The sequence below is a fragment of the Myxine glutinosa genome, chromosome 1 (assembly GCF_964187855.1).
Source record: "Myxine glutinosa chromosome 1, kmMyxGlut1.1, whole genome shotgun sequence".
Lineage (NCBI taxonomy): Eukaryota > Metazoa > Chordata > Myxini > Myxiniformes > Myxinidae > Myxine > Myxine glutinosa.
The window spans coordinates 159399731-159422175 of NC_136261.1; the positions used below are offsets into that span (position 1 = coordinate 159399731).

Consider the following 22445-nt stretch of genomic DNA (forward strand, 5'->3'; position numbering starts at 1 on the left):
AACATAGTTTGCCGACGGGAAATAAATGAATACGCTCTCAAATGTGCCATCCGAGGCAGAGTCTGTTCGCCACGTTCGGCACACGTGATAGCTCGCTGCTCTCTGATTGGTTGAATCGTTTTTTGGACATAGCTCGGTAACTACTTCTGCGATTAATTTAAAACCTTGAAAAGGCACATCCTCGGGTCCCCAGCAATATACCTGGCAAGTTTCAAGTATATCGGACCGGTAGTTGTCGAGAAACAGCGGTCACAGACAAACATACATACAAACATACAAACATACAAACATACAAACATACAAACATACAAACATACAAACATACACACAGAGATTGCTGGAATTATAGATAGATATATCGACACATTGCCGTCGGTGTCATGTTGGGCGGTGTATGATACACCATGACGCGATTTTAAAAAATATATCTCTGCATTTTCGCGCGTGTGTGGAAACTGGAATGTTTGTGGAAAATTAAAGATTTCAAATAAACCTATTTAAAGTGTATGCGCACATAACTAATAAAAAAAACGAAGAAATATCTCTCGGTAATTTCCTGAAACATATTTTACTTCCGGCTAATAATGTTGAATGAAATAAAAACGAAGAAATATATGTCGGCATCATTGTTGACGTTTTTGTGACGACTGTCATCAAACGAAAAAGTAATATATCTTAACGGAAAAGCAAAAGCGAATTTTTTATATATATCGACACATTGCCGTCGGTGTCATGTTGGGCGGTGTATGATACACCATGCCGCGATTTTAAAAAATATATCTCTGCATTTTCCCGCGTGTGTGGAATGTTTGTGGAAAATTAAAGATTTCAAATAAACCTATTTAAAGTGTATGCGCACATAACTAATAAAAAAAACGAAGAAATATCTCTCGGTAATTTCCTGAAACATATTTTACTTCCGGCTAATGTTGAATGAAATAAAAACGAAGAAATATATGTCCGCATCATTGTTGACGTTTTTGTGACGACTGTCATCAAACGAAAAAGTAATATATCTTAACGGAAAAGCAAAAGCGAATTTTTAATATATATCGACACGTTGCCATCGGTGTCATGTTGGGCGGTGTATGATACACCATGACGCGATTTTAAAATATATATCTCTGCATTTTCCCGCGTGTGTGGAATGTTCTCAATTATTGCTGACACCGAGTCTGAAACCATCGATAAAAATGAAATCATATGGTGAGTTAGATTGGAGATAAAGGCGTGAGAGAGACTCAATGGCCTTGAAGTTACAGGCGTTTGAGAATTCATTTCGTTCTATAAACGGCAACTTTCATCGGATTTTCTTCCCGTTTTTTTTCAACCGAGTCTAAAACTATGTTAGCGACTGTGAAAAATGAAATGATATATCGAATTTGATTTGAAATAAAACTGGGAGAGAGAGCAAGACACCACAGGCCTACAAAACAGGCCTCAAAGCGATGCGAGTTAATAAAATGGTGGATATTTGTTTATAATTATATGCAGCCACTCCCAGAATGGGTGGAGCTACCCTGCAAACCGAGTAAGCCACACCCCAGACAGACACCCAACAGACAGAATCATCTACGGCTATTATAATATATATATATATATATATATACATACATATATACATACATATGTGGTGCTGCGCACACACGACTCGATTGCCAGAGGGGTAGGCCACGACTCGATTGCCAGAGGGGTAGGCCACAACGTGTTGGTATAACAAAGAGTCTTTATTCAAAGCTCGTACTTCAGCACTGGGCGGGCTCGAGCTTAGAGCCCGCATATATGTCCCGAGACCACACCCAGTCCCCAGGCGTGGCCGATCGGTCGAAGGGCGGGGCATGTGCTTTCGTTCCCCGCCTGGACGCTCGCGCCACCCACTGGTGCACGGAATTATTGCTTCTTGAGCCCACCACATGCTCCCCCCAGAATTCCCGCACACCTGAAGGGTGAGTTGCGGGGAAGCCGGATGACCCGGCCGAAACGCCCCCTGGCGATGGGTGCAGGGCTGGGGGGTAGCGGGGCTGGGGGGTGCCGGGGGTCCGACCGCCGGGGGGCGGCCTCGACGTGGAGGCAGAGCTGCTTGCGGGGGGTGGTCCGGATCGAGGTGGGCCGGCTTGAGGCGGTCCACGGAGATGCGATCCGGGGCACCGCCGATGTCGATGGTGAAAAATTTGTCCCCGGTCTCCAGCACGCGGAAAGGCCCGTCGTACGGGAGCCGTAGAGGTGCCCGGTGGGCGTCGTGCCGGACGAAGATGTGCTTCACCGTGCGAAGCTCCGGGGCGACATGGGAAGGCGGGCAACCGTAGTGTGCCGTCGGCACCGGGGCGAACCTCCGGGCAGTCTCCTGAAGGGCGGAGGGCTGTTGCGCCGCGGACCAAGGAGCCGTGGAGTCAGGGATAAATTCACCCGGTACCCGCAGTGGTTGCCCGAAGACCAGCTCCGCCGAGGACGCGCGCAGGTCATCCATGGGCGCCGTCCGAGGCCCAGCAGGACCCAGGGGAGACTGTCGACCCAGCCGCCGTCGCGGAGGCTGGCCCGGAGCGTGGCCTTCATTGAGCGATGAAAGCACTCGCACAGGCCATTGGCCTGGGGGTGGTAGGCCGTGGTGCGGTGTAGTTTCACCCCGAGCCCTTGCGCCACCGCGGCCCAAAGCTCCGAGGTGAACTGGGGGCCGCGGTCGGACGAGATGTCCGAGGGGGCACCGAACCGGGCAACCCAAGTGGCGATGAAGGCTTGCGCCACATCAGCCGCAGACGTCGCCGCCAATGGGACGGCCTCCGGCCACCGTGTGGTGCGGTCCACCATGGTGAGGAGGTGAGTGAACCCCCGCGAGGGGGGCAGAGGTCCCACCAAGTCGACGTGCACGTGGTCGAACCGACGCTCCGGCACTGCAAATGGGGCCAACGGGGCCTGGGTGTGGCGGTGGACCTTTGCGCGCTGGCACGCGAGGCACATCCTGGCCCAGTCGTGGACGTCCTTCTGGAGGCCATGCCAGACGAACTTTGCCGCGACGACCTTCTGGGATGCCTTTGTGCCCGGGTGGGACAGGCCGTGGATGGCGTCGAAAACTGGGCGCCGCCAGCCAGCGGGCACGATGGGGCGAGGCCGGCCGAGGGAGACGTCGCATAGGAGGGCCGCGCCCGCGGCGTCGAACGGCACCTCGGTGACGCGGAGGCCCATGACGGCGGTCCGCAAGGCCTGGACGCCGGGGTCGGCGGTCTGGTCCTCCGCCATCCGGGTATAGTCGACCGCGAGGTGGACCGCGTGCATGACGGACCAGGAAAGGCAATCCGCCACCGGGTTGTCTTTAACCGCCACGTGACGGATGTCCGTCGTGTACGCGGACACGGCAGAGAGGTGACGCTGCTGCCGTGCCGACCATGGCTCAGTGACCTTGGCCATCGCGAACACAAGGGGCTTGTGGTCGACGAAAGCCGTGAACGGGCGGCCCTCCAGCAGATGGCGGAAGTGTCGGACCGCCAGGTGGAGCCCGAGCAGCTAGCGGTCGCAGGTGCTATAGCGGTGTTCGTGCGGGCGAAGCTGCCGGCTAAAAAACGCCAGCGGTTGCCAAGCACCACGCACCCACTGCTCGTGCACCGCACCCACCGCGTAGTCCGACGCGTTGGTGGTGAGGGTGATCGGTGCATCGGGCGCCGGGTGCGCCAGCGTGGTGGCGTCAGCCAGGGCCAGCTTTGCGCCCGCAAACGCCGCGGCCATCGGGCCTCGTGCAAGGGGTGGAGGAGCTGGGCGACATGGGGCACGAAGCGGTGGTAAAAATTTAACATGCCCAGGAACTCCTGGAGCCCCTTGATCGTGCCGGGCCGCGGGAAATCCCTGACCACCTCCACCTTGGCCGGTAAAGGGATGGCCCCGTGCCTGGTGATGCGGTGCCCCAAGAAGTCGATGGTGGCGACGCCGAAACGGCACTTGGCGGGGTTGATGATTAGGCCATGCTGGCCCAGGTGTTCGAAAAGCGTGCGGAGGTGGAGCAGGTGCTCCTCCCGGGACGCGCTCGCGACTACGATGTCGTCCAGGTAGACAAAGAGGAAAGGTAAGTCACGCAAGATGCTGTCCATAAGCCGTTGGAACGCCTGGGCCGCATTCTTCAACCCGAAAGGCATTCTCAGGAACTCGAAGAGGCCGAAAGGGGTGATGACGGCCGTCTTCGGGACATCGTCCGGTTGGACGGGGACCTGGTGGTAGCCCCGGATGAGGTCCACCTTGGAAAACACGGTCGTGTTTGCCAACCGGGCAGAAAAGTCTTGGATATGCGGGACCGGGTAGCGGTCGGGGGTGGTGGCATCATTGAGCTGGCGGTAGTCCCCGCACAGCCGCCATCCTCCGCCGGGCATCGGCACAATGTGCAGAGGAGAAGCCCAAGCGCTGTTGGAGCGTCGGCTTGTTGGATACGATCCCCAGCCGCTCCAGCGTGGCAAACTCCGCTTTCACCACGACGGGCTTCGTGGGTTCGAGTCGGCGTGCCCGGGCATAGACCGGCGGCCCTACCGTGGGTATATGGTGCTCCACCCCGTGTTTAACGGCCACCGCTGAGAAGGTGGGCCGCGTGAGGGCCGGGAAACTGGCGAGGAGGTGGGTAAAGTCGTCCGCTGCCGGAAGCGTGCAAACTAAACTCACAGGGACGGAACCTTCCAGCAAGCCGCTTGGCAAGCCGCTCAGCGAACAAGCGAGCAAGCTGAAGGTTTCGGCCTGGACGAGCCATCTGCGCTTCACGTCGACCAACAGCCCATTCGCACATAGGAAGTCTGCACCGAGCAGTGCCATTGGCACGCTGGCGGTCACGAACGACCATTGAAAGCACTGCCCTCCGAATCGCAGGGAGAGGCAACGCTTCCCGAATGTGCGGATGGGTGTACCGTTGGCGGCAAGCAAAGCGGGGCCCCGGCCTGCGGTTTGCTTGTCGGACGTGGAGGCGGGGAGGACGCTTACCTGCGCTCCTGTGTCGCAAAGAAAACGGCGCCCGGACAAGGTGTCCGTGATGAACAGGAGGCTGCCGGAATGGCCGACGCTCATGGCCGCAAGTGAGCGCCGGTCGTTTCCCGACCCGTCAAAAGAGCACGGCGGGTGACACGTTTTAGCCTGGCGGCCGAACCTGGCATGGTAGTAGCACCAGGTTTGCGGCGGTAACGGCCGCGGCGGCCATGCCGGCGGTGGTGGTGGTGGCGGCGGCGGTAGTGGACGGGGCGTAGCAGCAACCACAAGGGAAACCGGGGGCGCTGGAGCCTCCGCACCGGGGTCCACTACGGCAGCACCGTACACCGACCACATGTCGCAGGCCGCAAAATACTTGTCGGCCTCTACGGCCAGGGCGCGGGGTTCCTTTATTTTGGAACCGGCCAGCGCGAGGCGAGGCGAATAAGAAATCCGGGGGCTGGTCTCCAAGCAGGGACAGCATGGAATCCATCCGGATGGATGGTCGTGTGTCGCCGAGGGCGGGAAGGTCCAGGAGGCGGTCGGCCCGTTCGATCTCCGTGAGCCCGAACGTGGCAGTGAGGAGACGTTTGAGCGCCTCGTACTTGTTGTCGCCCGGCGGGCGCCGAAGGATGGACATGACTCGGGCGGCAGTGCCGGGCCCGAGGGCGGCGACCATGTGGTAGTACTGAGTCTCGTCTGCCGTTATGCCTCGGAGTTGGAATTGAGCTTCGGCCTGCAAAAACCAAACGTCGGCTTGCGCTTCCCAAAACTCCGGGAGTTTGACTGCGACGGCGTTGGTGGCCATGGCGTGTTCGGTGGTCAGCAACGGCTGAACCAATCGGGGTCACCAGTGTGGTGCTGCGCACACATGACTCGATTGCCAGAGAGGTAGGCCACAACGCGTTGGTATAATAAAGAGTCTTTATTCAAAGCTCGTACTTCAGCACTGGGCGGGCTCGAGCTTAGAGCCCGCATATATGTCCCGAGGCCACGCCTACTCCCCGGGCGTGGCCGATTGGTCGAAGGGCGGGGCATGTGCTTTCGTTCCCCGCCTGGACGCTCGCGCCACCCACTGGTGCGCGGAATTATTGCCCTTTGTGTCCGCCACACATACATATACACACACACACACACACACACACACACACACACACACACACACACACACACACACACACACACACACACACACACACACACACACACACACACACACACACACACACACACAACTCCATACTACAGACGCAGTAGACTCAGAAAGGAAGATTTTCTGGTCCGACCTGTTTTACTACCGGAGTAAATACTTCTCATTTCAAAAAATGCGCGTTCTCTTAAATACAGGGCCATCCCACCCCTTCCATTTCCTTTTCTAAAACCTGCATCCAGCACTGCGCTACGTCACGAAATTCGCCAACAAAGAACATATTACAATGGTCACATTGACACATCGCAAGGTGGCTGCATGGACGCACCTGGGAGGGGAATTGGGGGTCTCGCGTTGCCTGTTGTCAAGTAGCGGGAGCGAGAGTAATGGGGCAGGTAAACGGTCTATTTGTAGCTATACATTATATGCCTGAGTGGGACCCCTGCCCCGTCTCCTCTCCTATCGTCGTTTACGTGATGTCACACATCGTCACATCAGTCACGCACCGTCACAGCTTTGTCAGCCTAATGAAAACACCTGGACGGATCACGGGAGTGATTAAACCAAGATCTCGGTGAATCGAGGCAGCACCGAGGATGAGCCATTAAAACAAGCCGTGAGGGGCACGATCGGACGAATGAAAGAAACCGAATGAGGGAGGAGCCAGAGTGCTGAAAAGAAATGGGAGGAGCCAGAGTGCTGAGAAGCAGTGGGAGGAGCGGACCGAAGGAGGAAGTGGCGAAAAGGGGACGGAGGGCGCGCAAAGCGGTTTGGGATACGCAGTCCGTGTGGTGTCTGTGGCGATAGGACGTGTCGAGCAAGAGAGCACCTGGAGCTGGGACGGGAGGAGAGAACAGGTGCTCGAGGATACCTGGGAGCCGTGGTACATAAATTCCCTCCTCCTCAACCCCTCAGTGCGTTTCTCCATGTCTTTTTGAAACTCACCTTCTTCCCGTTTCCTGAGGAATTGGCGGGTATTTCGCTAATAGCAATTGCTCCTCTCCACGTGGATTCCATCCCATTAATCCCGAATCTCTGCTCCTGCGGGGTGCGTCAGGCGTCCCCTCTTCGACGTCGAGAGCGCGCTCCGGTGCGGGATTTAAAAGAGCGCTCTGGTGTTGGAGCACCCCGGGTCCACGATGCTGGTCAAGGACTATCGGATCTGCATGCCCCTGTCCGTGGCCGAGGTGAGTTCACTATGACGGGGAAATTCCGGGACCGATTGAATAACGTGGAGCAGAAACACGTGGGCACGCGGAATCTCGCTCCGTGAAATATCTATCACGGCTGGAAGGAAAAGTTGTTTCTTGGTTTTCCGCGGGTGTAACTTTTGCTGCTCCATGAATCGTTGTTTATGGCGTCGCGCTCTGATGTCCCTCGGAAGGACATCCACCCAGCCAGGTCGTTGGTGGACGTTAAAGATCCCACGGTGTCTTTCGCGAAGAACATCGACTTACAATCGACACTGAACAAATAAATTCCTGCCACAATCGATTGCTAAGTCTGGTAGTAGTATTGGTAGTAGTATTGGTAGTGGTGGTGGTAGTAATAGTATTAGTGGTGGTGGTGGTGGTAATACTGTAGTGGTATTAGTGGTTGTAGTTGTGGTGGTGGTAGTAATAGTGGTGGTGGTAGTAATAGTATTAGTGGTGGTGGTAGTAATACTGTAGTGGTATTAGTGGTTGTAGTTGTGGTGGTGGTGGTGGTGGTTGTGGTGGTAGTAGTGGTAGCAGTAATAGTGCTGGTGGTAGTAATAGTGGTGGTGGTAGTAATAGTGGTGGTGGTAGTAATAGTGGGAGTTGTGGTTGTTGTGGTGGTGGTGGTAGTAATAGTAGTACTGGTGGTAGTAATACTGGTGGTGGTGGTGTTAGTAGTAATAGTGGTAGTAATACGTGGTGGTGGTAGTAGTAGTAGTAGTAGTAGTAGTGGTGGTGGCTCAACGATTAAGGTGGCTGCCTTGAGAACTCGAGCCCACTGTCGCCGTTGAATTAATACCAGGTGGTTGACTCAGCCCGTCATCCTTCCGAGGTTTGCAGAATGAGTACCAGCTACCTGGCAACGCAGGGGTTGGGGGGCATTGCATCAGCAGGTGTAGTTGCGCCCCCAGAAAATGATGCAGCCAAGCAGCCTCAGGCTGCATACACGAAGCACCACCATTCATTGCTGCCAAATGGTCCAGTAAGTATACCCTTTGGCAGCATGGACGTTCTGCAAAGGGTGTGGTACATTGATGGGGGAGGCGAGGCGAGGCGAGGGATGGAGGACGATGCCGCATCTATTTGTAACGATCAAGTGTTCCGCTGGCTTTTCGCATCACGCCATCAATTTGTAATCGATAGTGCCAATTGATCCCAGTGTTTACTCTGCAGAAAGCTTGGGAATGTGATGTTCCTGGTTTCTTTCCTGCACGCCTTGATTACAGCGCTCAAAACGTCAGCTGCCCCTCATTCCCCACTCCGGTAAGCATGCCTGAGTCCACTTTCAGTTGATAAAACCCAACGTCTTATCTTTCCTGCTGATGCACGCCGACCCAGACATTCCATACGGAGTGAGCATATGCCCCGGGTTCGGATTGCTTGATCCCGCAGGATTTCCCAATGCCTTTGAAGGATGTGGACAAACGTTTTTCTCCTACAAAAAAATACAAAAATGTGCGACTTTGTTGGAAATTGGAATTCTGCGCACGTTTGCCGTTTGGAAAGGGGATGATGTCGCAATGACCCATTTGCTAATCAGATAGACAGGTTTCTGCTCGACAATGTCCACTGGCACCACGACTGTCCCAACTCTGGCATGCTCGATGCAGTTCCCTTATGCTGCAAGATTGGCTAACTAATGGTCAGCTGAAAGATATTGCCCTGGGGTGAGCAAACAGTCCAATGTTCAATGCAAAAGGTTAAAGCGCGTCCACATCACATCCATTGGCAAATTATTAGACTTTACTTCAGTTTGTTCTGAGATTTTGCAGGTTTTTATTCTTCTTTTATGGCGCCGCCGATAGTCACTGGAGCCATTATGTTTTCGGGTTGTCTGTACGTCCTTCCGTCCGTCCGTCCGTCCAGGCTAAACCTCGTTTTTCTCAGCAACCATATGTCCGATTGAGACAAAACTTTCAGGGTAGGAGTGACACCCATGCAGAATGTTTTTATGATAATTGTGACGTCATTGGTCACGTGGTATGGCAGCCATCTTGGATTAAGAGCATATAATTAAATAATTATTTCTTGGAAACCGCTGAATGGAAATTTTTTTAACTTGCCACATTGTCAAGTACTCCCAATGGGGAACAAAAGCCTGATGATGACATCGGTGGAGTGGTATACCAACCAAAATGTTTTAATCGAATTCCTTAAATCCTAAAAATCTGAAATTGCATGCACATGATCGATGACCCATTTGTATTGAAATATTACATTTATGACATCATAGGTCACGTGGTTTGGCAGCCATCTTGGATAGAAAAACGAACCTTATCCGATCAACACGAAACTTCACAAACATGATCCCCTACCCATACATATGCAGAGTGATGGCATCTAACCATTGTGGGACTATGCGGAGGCATATTGGCGACAGTCACATTGTTCTAGTTTCTTCATTTCTTTGTACAAGGGGGGCATTAAAATTGGTATGACTACCACTACACATACCATTGGTATGACTCGGACCGGTCCAATCCAGATGGGTGTTTTTAGGAGACATATTCTTACTGGATGGACGTTGCCTCCATTTGGGAACCAGTCATTGTGGGGCTGATTTAATATGTCGCTGTCAATGGGCCATTTGAAAGCTATTTATACATTGTCTGAGGCTGGTAATGGATCTTGCATGCACACACGGACATCCTGAAGAGACGAGCACTTAACAGCCACTGAGCTTGGGTAAGTGCAGTCACTTCCCTGGATACTCTGGGTACCAGCGACGTCATAATGGCACTGCTTTTCTCACCATACTCAGTTGGGGCATTTCCTCAGGAGGAATTTTCCTCCTCCCCATGGATGCCAACCGATGGGGATTGTCCATGCTCTATCCTTTTAAATGCTGAACGTCAACCAAGGAAGCAGCACATACCATTTTATAATTGGTATGACTACCACTACACATGCCATTGGTATGACTCGAACCGGTCCAATCCAGATGGGTGTTTTTAGGAGACATTATATTCTTACTGGATGGACGTTGCCTCCATTTGGGAACTCATCCACCCTTTATCAGGTGCTGATTTTAGCCCTGCCAGTGTGTCACAGTCGCCCTCCCCACGAGCAAAGCCATTGAGGGGTGTTGGTATAATCGTCGACAACCCCGACCATGCGGCAGGTAGTGCTGGGTTACGTTACCAGTGGCTGTCTCAAAAGACTGACCTGACTAACGCGGGTCAAAAGCCAATGGATTTTTCTGTGTTGAATACCTAATTATGCGTAAAGCATTTTTTTTTTTTCAGTTAATTTGTTTTCTCGGCCCACATTGCCATTGTGTTGATCTTCCACTTGGCTCCTGCAGAAGCCTTGCCACCTGCATTGATATGACTGGATAAAATCCCATACGCAAACCAATAAAATCCGTACACACTTTGATTTCAGGTTGCCAATGTATTCCTTTGCAGTACGTAACAAGAACGGCACTCGGTAGAGCTCATACCTCTGCCAGGCTGAACAGTTTACGTTTTGTATCCCACTGATGGACCGAATCTGGATTCGGACCTTAACCAAAATCTAATCGGCTTGTTCTTGGCACTTATGCCAAAACTTGGTGGATGAGTTGTGTAAGTCATTCACAACTTTTTGAAATATCATGCTACATATTGTTTTGGCCCTATCACTCAATAATGAAGAATCATTTATCGGATTAAAAAATTCTCATATCCAGATCCAGATTTGGATCTTCAAAATCGAATGGATTCATAATTGTTACCCACCCAACCTGTCCACCAACTTTCGTCCGAATCCGTTCATAACCTTTTTTGAGATATCGTGCTACAGTGCCTTCAGAAAGTATTCACACCCCTTGACTGTTTCACTTTTTTTTTCTTTTTTTTTCTTTTTTTGAAATTTTTACAAACTAATTAAAAATGAAAAGCTGAAATGTCTCGAGTCAATAAGTATTCAACCTCTTTGCTATGACCTTCCAAATTGAGCTCGGGCACATCCATTTTCCTTTGATCATCCCCGAGATGTCTCTGCAACTTGATTGGAGTCCACCTGTGGCCAATTCAATTGAATGGACATGATTTCGAAAGAAACGCACCTTTCTATATAAGGTATTCTGCTGTTTTGAAAACGTTACATATTCTGCTGTTTTGATGTGGGGATGACAGCTTGCTTCCATGAGCTGGAGGAGGGTGTGAGTGAAGATGGAACAACTTTGGAAGGAGGGGGGGGGGGGGGGACAAGGGAACAAGGGGGGTTGTCGACTTTTGATGAGAGGGCATGAGAGGTTTGAAATCCTGAGTGCTGGAAGGGTGTAGGCTGAGCCTTTTTTTTTGTTGTTGAGTTGTCAGAAGTGTGCATGTGTGCCCCTATAAGGTTGGGGGGGGGGGGGGGTGGGAGCAGTCTCTCTCTCTCTCACACTCTCGCACTCTCACTTTCTCTCTCGTGCGTGTCCGTGAGAGATAGTATTTTTCTTTGTTGAGATATTAGTGTGAAAGAGTGTGCAAGGTAAGTGTTGTTCAGGTGCTTTTCAGAACGTCCAGGTATTGCGGCCTGTGTTCCATCTGCCATGTTTCAAATTTAGCTGGTTTTATTATTGGACCCCTACCAGTTTCACCAGAGGGGACTATGGGCTTGCTGTCTGGTCCGTCTGTCTTTGTAGCACCTGTGGGTTTCCAGACTTCCCGCCCTTATACTTCAACATATTCAACTGAAACTTTGTACATGGCTTTATGTCAAGTTATAGACTGTGTCGGGACGTTTCTTCAAAAAAAAAATTTCAGTTATTCCCCTTTTGAGCTTGGAAAACATCACATATTATACATGGCTTAGTTTTCAGCTGCCCTGACTCCACCCCATAGTTTTACATCAATTGGCTGGACAGGTGGCTTAACTCTACCCCAATTAAAATCAGGTGCCACCTTTTCATGAAGCAGGACAGATTGTCTGGACTCTCGACTCTGGCCTGGGTGTTAGTCCATGGCCCAGTGCAAATGGAACTATCCCAGGTATATAACAACGATGTATTATATATGCACATTAGCCATACGCATGTTTTTGCTTCATGTATTGTTTTATAGACTTTTTCCTATACCTTTAACATATTAAACTGAAACTTGGTAGGGGACATGTTTTACAAAGCAAATCTCCTTATAATTAAAAAAATTATATATATATCTATATATATATATATTATTTTTGCTGCTTAAAACGTTCCATGGACTTGATCCATCTTGTTACCCTCGCCAGAGGAGAGGGTATTGCATTTGGGTCCGTTTGTCTGTTCGTCTGCACAGAATAAATATGATTTTCTCTGCAACTGTTCGTCCGATTGACAGGAATTTTTCGCCTTAGGTGCAAGTCCACCTGTCGAATTTTTTTAAATGATAATTATGATGTCGTAGGTCATGTAGTATGGGCGCCATCTTGGAAAAACCAAAAAACTTTTCACTTGTACATAATTTGCATAGAAAAAATTCAGACATGGCTCATTGTAAAGAACTCTCCATTGGGAATAACATGTTAATGATGTCATGGGTGCCTCTATTATGACGTCATAATTCGACAAGTACAAAACTTCATCCGATCAAGATGAAATTTCTTGAGCGTCATCTAGGTATAAATTGGTGGAGGGAAAAAAAACCTCCCAATGATGACGTCATTGGTCACGTGGTTTGGCCGCCATCTTGGAAAAAATTAAAAAACTGCACCTCTATCTCCAAAAGTGCTGCATCGAAAAAAAAATGGACATGGCTCGTTAAAAAAAAAAAACTCTCAATGCAGAATAACATGTTTGATTATGTCATGGGTGCGTCCTCTTGGGCTTTTGCACTCTGTCTCTCTCGTGTGCTCTTGCGGTTCTCTCTCGCTCTCTCTCGCTCTCTCTCGCTCTCGCTCTCTCTCGCTCTCTCTCGCTCTCTCTCGCTCGCTCGCTCGCTCTCTCTCTCTCGCTCTCTCGCTCGCTCGCTCTCTCTCTCTCGCTCTCTCTCTCGCTCTCCCTGTTTTTGCTTTAAATCAGTTTGGCATGGTGTTTGCGAATCTCTGATTCATTTTCGTTGACGATCTGATTCTTCAGTTTGCCATATTAAATTTCTGGCGGCACTGTTGCATTGTTTTTTTAAATTACGTCCATTTGGTCAATGCCTCTGCAACTTTGGTAGTTGATAACTGCAGCTACCAAATCAGCGTTGCAATGAGACTGTGACGTGCAATGGAGTCAGCATGGGCATTTAAAAAGTGCTTGTCTTAAGGTTATCTCTGATGGCATATTGAGACGGACATAGTCTTATGTCATTTCTTGTGGCGCGTCTGAAACGGTAGGGCCTGGTGATACCTACAGCAATCAGCCTTCACATTGAAGGGTGGAAATTGAAACTCCAGCGGATGTTAAGGGTTTCATCGTCTCCTCCAAAAGGAAACAAATGTTTTAGCGCTAGTCAGGACATGAGGGTGAGCTGTCTGAAAAATATGGTGCCATCAAATGAGCATAATGTTTTCGGATTGGGAAAGGTGATTCCCACTGTTGTTTTCAGTATGCAAAATCGATTGTGTTTCAGCCCCAGACGAATGTGTTTCTGTTCATGATAACGGCGAACAGGGATCGAGCGCAGCACCCCACAAAGTCCTGAACACCCCATGGTTGCTGATACTGCAATCGCTAATAACGAACCTGATCCAGTCCCATCCCCTGCTAAGTGTGAAGTGTCTGAACCTATGGCTGCAGAATGTGAACCTTCCATTGTGGAAACGCCAACTACTCCGGTGGTGTTGGTTTCCGTTGTAGAAACTTTCCGTTGTAGAAACTTTAGCTGGTAAGTATAGACCATTTGGTTTACAGCTCAAATGGGGTCTCATCACTCGCCTCTGGTGCTAACTTCGAAGTGTGGAATGATCCATTTTTAACTCAAGAATCAGAGGTTGGTGCTGATGTGTCACCCACTGAAATTTTAAAGTTTCTCCGAGATACTTTCCGTATGAGATATATTAAAATCAATTTCTTTTTGGATCTGTCTTCCTTCATAGCTTCAGTGAAATGTCTTCGGTTGAACAGTTTGGATGAGGCAAAGTCACAAGTATATCGTCTTAAAGTTATGAAGGAGCAGCAGTCGCAGCCTGACCTTCGAACCCCTTAAGCCATCTACCTTATTTATACAATGACCTTTTCTTATTTATACAATGACCTTTTCTTTATACAATGGCAGTAAAAGCAACTCTAAATATTAATGAGGGATGGTCAACTCTGTGCAAAGCTCAACTAAAGCTGTTTGTTGATCAAAAGCATTTTGATGTTGTTTTGCAAGAGAGAAGGTGCAGTTCCTATTGCATGAGTGAATGGAAAATAATGAAATGAAAGGGCAGTGGTTCTTTAGCAGTTTGGCCTGCACTAGGCCCCGGGTGGTATTCGATTTTCATCCACACCCTTCTGTGCATATGGTTACTTTTAAATACATTAAAGGGCACTTAATTTCAGTTAATTCCTTTCACAATGGTTATAAACATAGTTCTAAATGTATATTCACCAAATTATAGCACAATGAATGAATGAATGATCGTTTTAAGGCCATTTTCCCCGCTAGAGCAGGGGTTAGCCTTGCGGGCCCCATGACAATCATGGTTCCCTGTTTGAGGCAATGTTTTTATGGCCGGATGCCCTTCCTGGCGCCAACCCTTAGTCGCCTCTTGTGATGCGCAGGGATACGGTGTACCTATCTCTCTCCCTACGGTGTACCTATAGCACAGATGGATGACATTTAGGTGCAGTTAAAAATGTCTCTTGCACACCTTGATTCGAATGGTCTTGTTGGTCTGGGTGGGGTCTTTAACTGTACAATGGACCAATGGGATGATTGTGATTCTGAGGGCCTTTCATTCGCTCACTGCAGGCAGGTTGGCGGTCTTTCTGTCTTCTGCTGACTTCCGTCTCTCCCCCTCTCCGTCTCTGCCCCTCTCCATCTCTGCCCCTCTCCATCTCTGCCCTTCTCCGTCTCTCCCCCTCTTCCCCTCTTGCTCCCTTTAGTACATGTTGTATACGTTGGCTCTCATACAAGCCTAGACGATGTGTACAGAAAAAAAGAAAGGAGCCCCATCCAGCTAGTATAGTGCTTCTGAAGAGAGCCTTGTCCAAATTTTATTTTGTGGATGTATAGACACTCCAAAATCCATCTGTACATCAATATATGTTGTGCTGCTTTGTGAATGGATGGCTATCTCTGGCAAGACTGGATCACATTTACATCAATAGTGACTCCTTAAATGTTGTAGTTCATGCTGATGTTGCCTCAAGTGGCTTTTCGGACCACAATGTGGTTGTACTTGTACTTCATTTTTTTTTTCTCTGGTTCGAAGTTGCAGTGCCGCCTATTGGACATTCAATGTTAGCCTTTTGGAAGACAACATTTTTCTTGATTCTTTGAGTCTTCTGGGAAACTTTACTCCTACAGAAGCCTTCCTTTTCTCGCCTCGGGAAATGGTGGGACAGCACTAAACCCCAGATCGTCCTTTTGCCAGCAATGCAGCTCATTTTGCTGGAATGATGACTCTACCCTCCAATCTCTCATTGGCAAAGATATTTTTTATCACTACAGTTGAGCCTTTCAACCTCCAATAATGAAACGACTAGTTACCTATTAGCCAAGAAGAAAGCCCTCTTTGCTAGTCTCTGTGCAAACTGACTCCAGACTCCAAACTTTGCAGAACTTGTTTTTTTTAGACTCCTCTTCCATGTTATTTTTTGGATTGGAAGCTCGAACCAAGAGAAATCAGCAAATAACTTCACTGTGGACAAAAGGAGGTTGAACAACACAACACATGATGAAAAGGACAACACAGTTTGTTTGATCAATACTTCTGAGTTGTATCATGCTAGGAACTTTGAAAATGAAACTAGATCTCAAAATGCAAAGCATCCACTTTTTCCTCAAACTAAACTTATATTATATCTGTCGTAAGTTTGAAGAAATTTCAGTCTGAAGAAAAGAGAATAAATGTTTTATTTATCTCAACTGTTCAACGGAGTCGTTTATTATAACCTCATCAAAATGAACTTTTATGAGTTGAAATCTGATATGAACATGCACAAGATGAGAAAGAGGGAGGGAGGGAAGGAAGGAGCGAGAGAAGAGAGAAGAGAGAAGAGATACAGATCTTCAGAGAGGCAAAGGTCATACCTGTGATTGGGGAGATCATACTTGTGACATCCCTTAAAGAACATTGCATGACAGAATTTTATTATTTGTGACATGATTGACGTTTGTACTTCTGATGAAATAAATTTTGGTCTGGAGTTTTTAGATCAAGAAAAACCCTTCACGCAAGTGATCAACATTGTCTCCTTTCCGTTTTATGGGGGTTTGGTTTTGGGGAAGATTTTGTTTCTCATTAAATTACTGTAATATTTTATTTTATTTTATTTTATTTTTTTGGGGATACAATATCGAGGCTCGTGAAAGAGCGAACATTAATCACACAGAAAGACAAACAGACACATAAAACAAATAACATCGGGAGCGGTAGACAAGATGGGGAGAGAGGGGGAAGGACACAAACACAACATTTGAGAGCAGGGACCAAGAGACATGGAGACATCGAGAGATCTGTGGGAGGGAGAGGGCTTTGGGGGAGAGGCATGGGAAGGGGGGAGGGGGGGTGGGAGAGGTATAAAACATATGGACACTGCCAGGACTTCCAGGAAAGAAGTTGGAATTTCAAACAAGGTGGATCTGGGGTGAATTAGTGGGGGTGGAAAAGATCAAGGTTTTGGATGGGGGAAGATAAGAGATAGTGGTGAACAGCTATTTTAAAGACCTGGAGGGAGGAGTGGGATTGAAGGGAGTGTGGGAGTTTGTTCCAGAGGCGGGAGAAAAGAGGAATGAAAGAGTGAAGGTGAGCAGAGAGCCTAGATTTTGGCAGTTTAACCATAAGAGGGTTGCAGGCAGATCTTGTGCGACCTGAAGGAATATTGGATGGACAGAGCACAGAGAGAGCTGGGGGAGCAAGGCCGGAGAGGAGTCTGTAGAAGACAGAAAGACCACCTACCTGCCTGCGGTGAGTGAGTGAAAGGCCCTCAGATATAGCTTCATCGTGGGAGATTCCAATGATTCTGAAAGCTTTGGATTCAACAGCGTGAAGCCGAGCTAGGTGTGAGGCAGGAGCACCAGCCCATAGGGGAGAACAGTATTCCATTGAGCTGCGGATGAAAGCCTTGTATGTGGTGAGGAGCTCAGGTGTGCTTAGGAAGGACTTCGCACGACGGAGGATGCCCAGTCGGCGACTGGCTTTGGAGGCCAGCTTGGAAATGTGGTTTTCCCAAGAAAGATCATGGCAGATAGTGAGACCCAAAAGCTTGAGCGACAGAACTTCTTGGAGAGGATGGTTGAGAAAGTAGATGGGAGGGTTGTCCAGTCGATCTTTTCGGAGAGACATAGTAAGAGTGTGAGATTTGTCAGGATTGAAAGACATGCTCCACTTGTTTGACCAGTCTGTGATTTTGTCCAGATCTTCAGAGAGTGAGGAGGCTGCTGACTGCCGATCTGAGGGAAGAGGAATGGAGCGGCAGAGAGTGGAGTCATCAGCAAAGAGATAGAGAGGATTTTCCAGAGAGTCGGAGAGATCATTGATAAAGACCAGAAAAAGCACAGGGCCCAGCACACTGCCTTGGGGAACTCCAGCCTGAACAGGAAGGGGAGATGAGAGAAATCTATTCAGGGCCACACGTTGACTACGACCAGAGAGGAAGTCCGCAAGCCATGCATGGAGATTTCCATGGATACCATAGGAGGAGAGTTTGGTGAGCAGAGCTGGGTGCCAGACCGTATCGAAGGCACGTGATATGTCAAGGGAGACAGCTCTGATTTCCTGTTTGGCATTGAGGACCTCCATCCATGGTTGAGACAGCAGAAGCAGCATGTCCAGAGTAGAGTGACCTGGTCTGAAACCAAATTGATGATCAGAGATCAAGCCATTGGAGAAGAGGAAAGATTTCATATCCGAAGCAATGATGGATTCCATGACTTTGCTGATAATTGGGAGCAGGCTGATTGGTCTGTAGTTGCAAGGATCTGTTTTTGCACCTTTTTTGTGTAAAGCGGTAATGTTTGCTGATTTCCAGGATGCTGGCAGATGACCTTGAGCAAAAGAAAGGGTGAAAAGAACAGAGAGAGGGTGAGATAGAGCGGCAGAGCATGATTTTAGGACCCTTGGGCTGATGCCGTCTGGTCCAGTTGCAGAATCAGAGTCGAGGTTTGACAAAAACTCCTCCACCTTGTCAGGAGAGAAGGACACAGAGTCCAGGAGCAGTTGGGTTCGACTGGGAAAGGTGGGAACAGAGAGAGATGGGTTTGGGACTAAGGATTTTGAGGCAAACACAGAGTTGAGGCATTCGGCTTTGTCACGTGCGATGTCAACTGTGTGGCCATTTGAGGTAAGGGAGGGGATGGAGGGGGAACAAACACCAGAAACGGATTTGACCAGACGCCACCAGGATTTGGAGGAAGGAGACAGGTTTGAGAGTTCATTCTTGAGTGAGGAGAGATAGTGCTTCCTGGCACTCCTGAGGGTAGACACACACTTGTTCCGAGCTTGGTGGAAGGAACTGAGATTGCCTTCAGTTGGATTAGCCTTCCAAGAGGCAAAGGCAAGTTGTTTCAGGGCAACTGCCTCACCACAAGATTCAGTGTACCATGGACGTGAGGAAGGGTAAGACAACTGAAGGCGAGATGGGATAAATCTGTGCATGAGAGAGATCAGTTTGCTTTGGAAGAATTCATGTCAGAGGCAGTGGAGATGGGAGACCAATCCAGACGATTGATGGCTGCTTGAAGACCGTCCCAGTCGGCCTGAGTGAAATGCCAGACTCGTCGACGCTGAGGAGGCTCTCTGAGAATGGCCAGAGAGATGTCCACTTTGACAAGCACATGATCAGAAGAACCGATCGGAGCAGAAGAAGAGCAGCAGACATTAGCAGGGAAGTTTGTCATAACCAAGTCTAGAAGAGAAGATACTCCATTGGCTGAGATCCGGGTCGGGAAATTGACAGATTGTGTCAATCCCAGTGAGTCACAGAAGTCCTTTGCTGGGGTGCCATGACTGGTGAGAGAGGAACCTACACCCAACCAGGTGGCATGATGACAGTTGAAGTCACCACATATGAGGAAGAGAGAGTTGGGATGAGTGGATAGAAGTTGGTCCATGTTGTCAGACAGTGAAATGTAGATGGAGTCATCACTGTTTGGGGGATGGTACAGAACACATGAACAAAAGGTGGGAGCGGAGAGGAAGCCATAGCCAGAGGTACTCCTGGGGTGAGGAGGAGAGAGGGCAGTGCAAGGAGAGTGAGGAAGAGTTTTTGATAAAGATAGCCACCCCACCACCAGGCCGAGGCTCAGGTCTATCATACCGGAGGAGGGAGTAACCAGGAAGAGATATTAAGGAATCAGACATCTTGAAGGAGGAAAGTCTCTGTTAAGCAGATCAAGTCTGGATTGTCAGAAGCAACCTGTATGGAGAGATCAGTCAGGTTTGAGCGAAGGCCCCTGATGTTTGAGGTCCATACCGTCAATGAAGAGAGAGGGGGAGCATCGGGTACAGCACAGGGGAGGGGAGGAGTAGGGTAAGATGAAGGATGAGAGGGGGAGGTAGGGAGAGCAGTTGATAGTGTGTCAGAGATTGCAGAAGAGTTCCAAGAAAGGGAAGGATGAGGAGGATGAAAGGTTTGATGGTGAAGGGATGAGGCACAGTGAGGGGTTGTTTGAGGGGGGGGGGGCAGAGGAAAGTAGAAGGTTGGGGGGGGGGTGGAGGTATGAGGTAGAAGGGAGACGAAGTGGGGAGGAGGCAGCTTTGAGGAGGAGGAGGGGGGAGGAGGGAGAATTGGAGAGGAATGGTATGGGGGGAGATTTGAATGGGAGGGGTTGGGGGGGGAGGAGTGAGGGGGGAGTTTCGGAGGGGAGGGGGCAAGGGGGGAGTTTAGGAGGGAAGGGGCAAGGGGGAAGTTTAGAAGTGGAGGGGCAAGGGGGGAGTTTAAGACTGGAGGGGCAAGGGGGGAGTTTAGGAGTGTAGGTGCAAGGGGGGGGATTTGGATGGGAGGAGCAAGAGGGGAGTTTAGAAAGTGGATGATTAATGAAAGATGAACATTGATAACAAATTGGGTTTGTTGTGATTTTCAAGTTAGCAATCCGATTCAGAACGATGGAGGAGGGATGGAATGAATGTGAATTTAGACCATGTAGTGAGGGAGACGTATAAGAGATTGAATTTCTTTTTTTTGAAGTGGAATGAGTTGGAGAGGAAATTGAGAAAAGCCTTTTAAATAGGAAGAAAAACAGCGTGTTGTAATATACCACTGAATAAAACACTGAAGGGGAAAGGTTAAACATATTTAAATAATATTTAAACAGAACCGTGAACAATCTTATATGCACAAAATACCAACGGGGGGAGAGCCGAGAGGGACCACCACGAGTCACGTGAACAGGGCAAACGGTGGATGGCAAGGAGATAATGGGGGTGGGGCGAACAGCACACCTCGACAGAAAATACAGGATGAGACAACAGTACACGTGGAGAAAGGAAAATAAATGTTTTTTTTTTTTTTTTTTTTTTTTTTTGCTCAAGGCGCAAGTTTGCTCAAGGTGAATAATATTTATATTTGTATATTTATATTGGTATATTTATATTGGTATATTTTATTTGTATATTTTACTGTGTAATAATATTTTAGTTTGCTCAATGTGAATAATATTTATATTTGTATATTTATATTTGTATATTTATATTTGTATATTTATATTTGTATATTTGTATTTGTATATTTGTATTGGTATATTTTATTTGTATATTTTACTGTGTAATAATATTTTAGTTTTCTCAATGTGAATAATATTTATATTTGTATATTTATATTTGTATATTTATATTTGTATATTTATATTTGTATATTTATATTTGTATATTTATATTTGTATATTTATATTTGTATATTTATATTGGTATATTTTATTTGTATATTTTACTGTGTAATAATATTTTAGTTTGCTCAATATGAATAATATTTATATTTGTATATTTATATTTGTATATTTATATTTGTATATTTTACTGTGTAATAATATTTTTAGTTCGCTCAAGGTGTATATTTGGAACATAAAACATTGCTATAAAAACATTGCCTCAAACGGGGAACCATGATTGTCATGGGGCCCGCAAGGCTAACCCCCGCTCTAGTGGGGAAAATGGCCTGAAAACGATCATTCATTCATTCATATTCATTCATTCATTCATTTCATTGCTCAAGGTGTATATTTATATTTGTATATTTATATTTTTATATTTTACTGTGTAATGATATTTTTAGTTTTCTCAAGGTAAATAATATTTATATTTGTATATTTTACTGTGTAATAATATTTTTAGTTTGCTCAAGGTGAATAATATTTGTATATTTTACATTTGTACATTTTACTGTGTAATAATATTTTTAGTTTGCTCAAGGTGAATAATATTTGTTGATTTATATTTGTATATTTTACTGTGTAATAATATTTTTAGTTTGCTCAAGGTGAATAATATTTGTATATTTGTGTTTGTATATTTTACATTTGTACATTTTACTGTGTAATAATATTTTTAGTTTGCTCAAGGTGAATAATATTTATATTTGTATTTTACATTTGTATATTTTACATTTGTATATTTTAGTGTAATAATATTTTTCGTTTGCTCAAGGTGAACAATATTTTGTGGCAACTGTTCTGTTATTGGTGGTATTCGTCAAGGGTGCCCTTTGTCTGGCCTCTTGTATTCCCTTACAATCAAGCCTCTGCTAATTCAGTTGTGCACATGGCTTCTTGGTTTCTCTCCTCTGCCGTCGGCAAATCCAGTTAATACGATTGCTTTAAATGCAAATTACCTCTGCAGTTGTGCACTTTGAATATGTATCTGCATTGGTCCATTCTGTTCATAATTTTTGCTTGACAAGCTCGGCAAAAGAATAAAGTTCTCTACTTAGGTCCGCAAAACTGTATCTGCCCTCCGACTCTGTGTAGCTTGAATGGGCATGTGAAGGGATTCATTACCTAGGGGTCTTTCTCAGCACTCGGCATGTTGTTTTGAAAAACTAGGAATTTACTAATTATTATCAAAACTGAACAGTGCCTGTTAAAATAGAGGTGGGGGGGGAGGACTGCTGATACATGTTTCTTATTGGGGTCGTGCTCCGATCATAAACA

The 22445-nt window shown here is 47.6% G+C and overlaps 1 protein-coding gene across 3 annotated transcripts in view; it reads left to right on the plus strand.

The window, feature by feature from the left end:
• Positions 1 to 6782: 6782 nt before the first annotated feature.
• Positions 6783 to 22445, plus strand: part of LOC137430290 (cytoplasmic phosphatidylinositol transfer protein 1) — a 174033-nt gene continuing 158370 nt past the window's right edge. Inside the window, exons 1-2 of one of the 3 annotated variants that reach the window (XM_078778977.1) lie at positions 6812 to 6962; positions 7137 to 7266. Coding sequence is in view for 1 of the 3 variants with exons in the window: in XM_068121065.2 (XP_067977166.1) it covers positions 7219 to 7266 (48 nt within the window). In the remaining 2 variants the exon portion in view is untranslated. Of the gene's footprint in view, positions 7267 to 22445 lie in introns of all 3 variants that reach the window. The other 2 variants (XM_078778974.1, XM_068121065.2) reach the window with 2 other exon arrangements.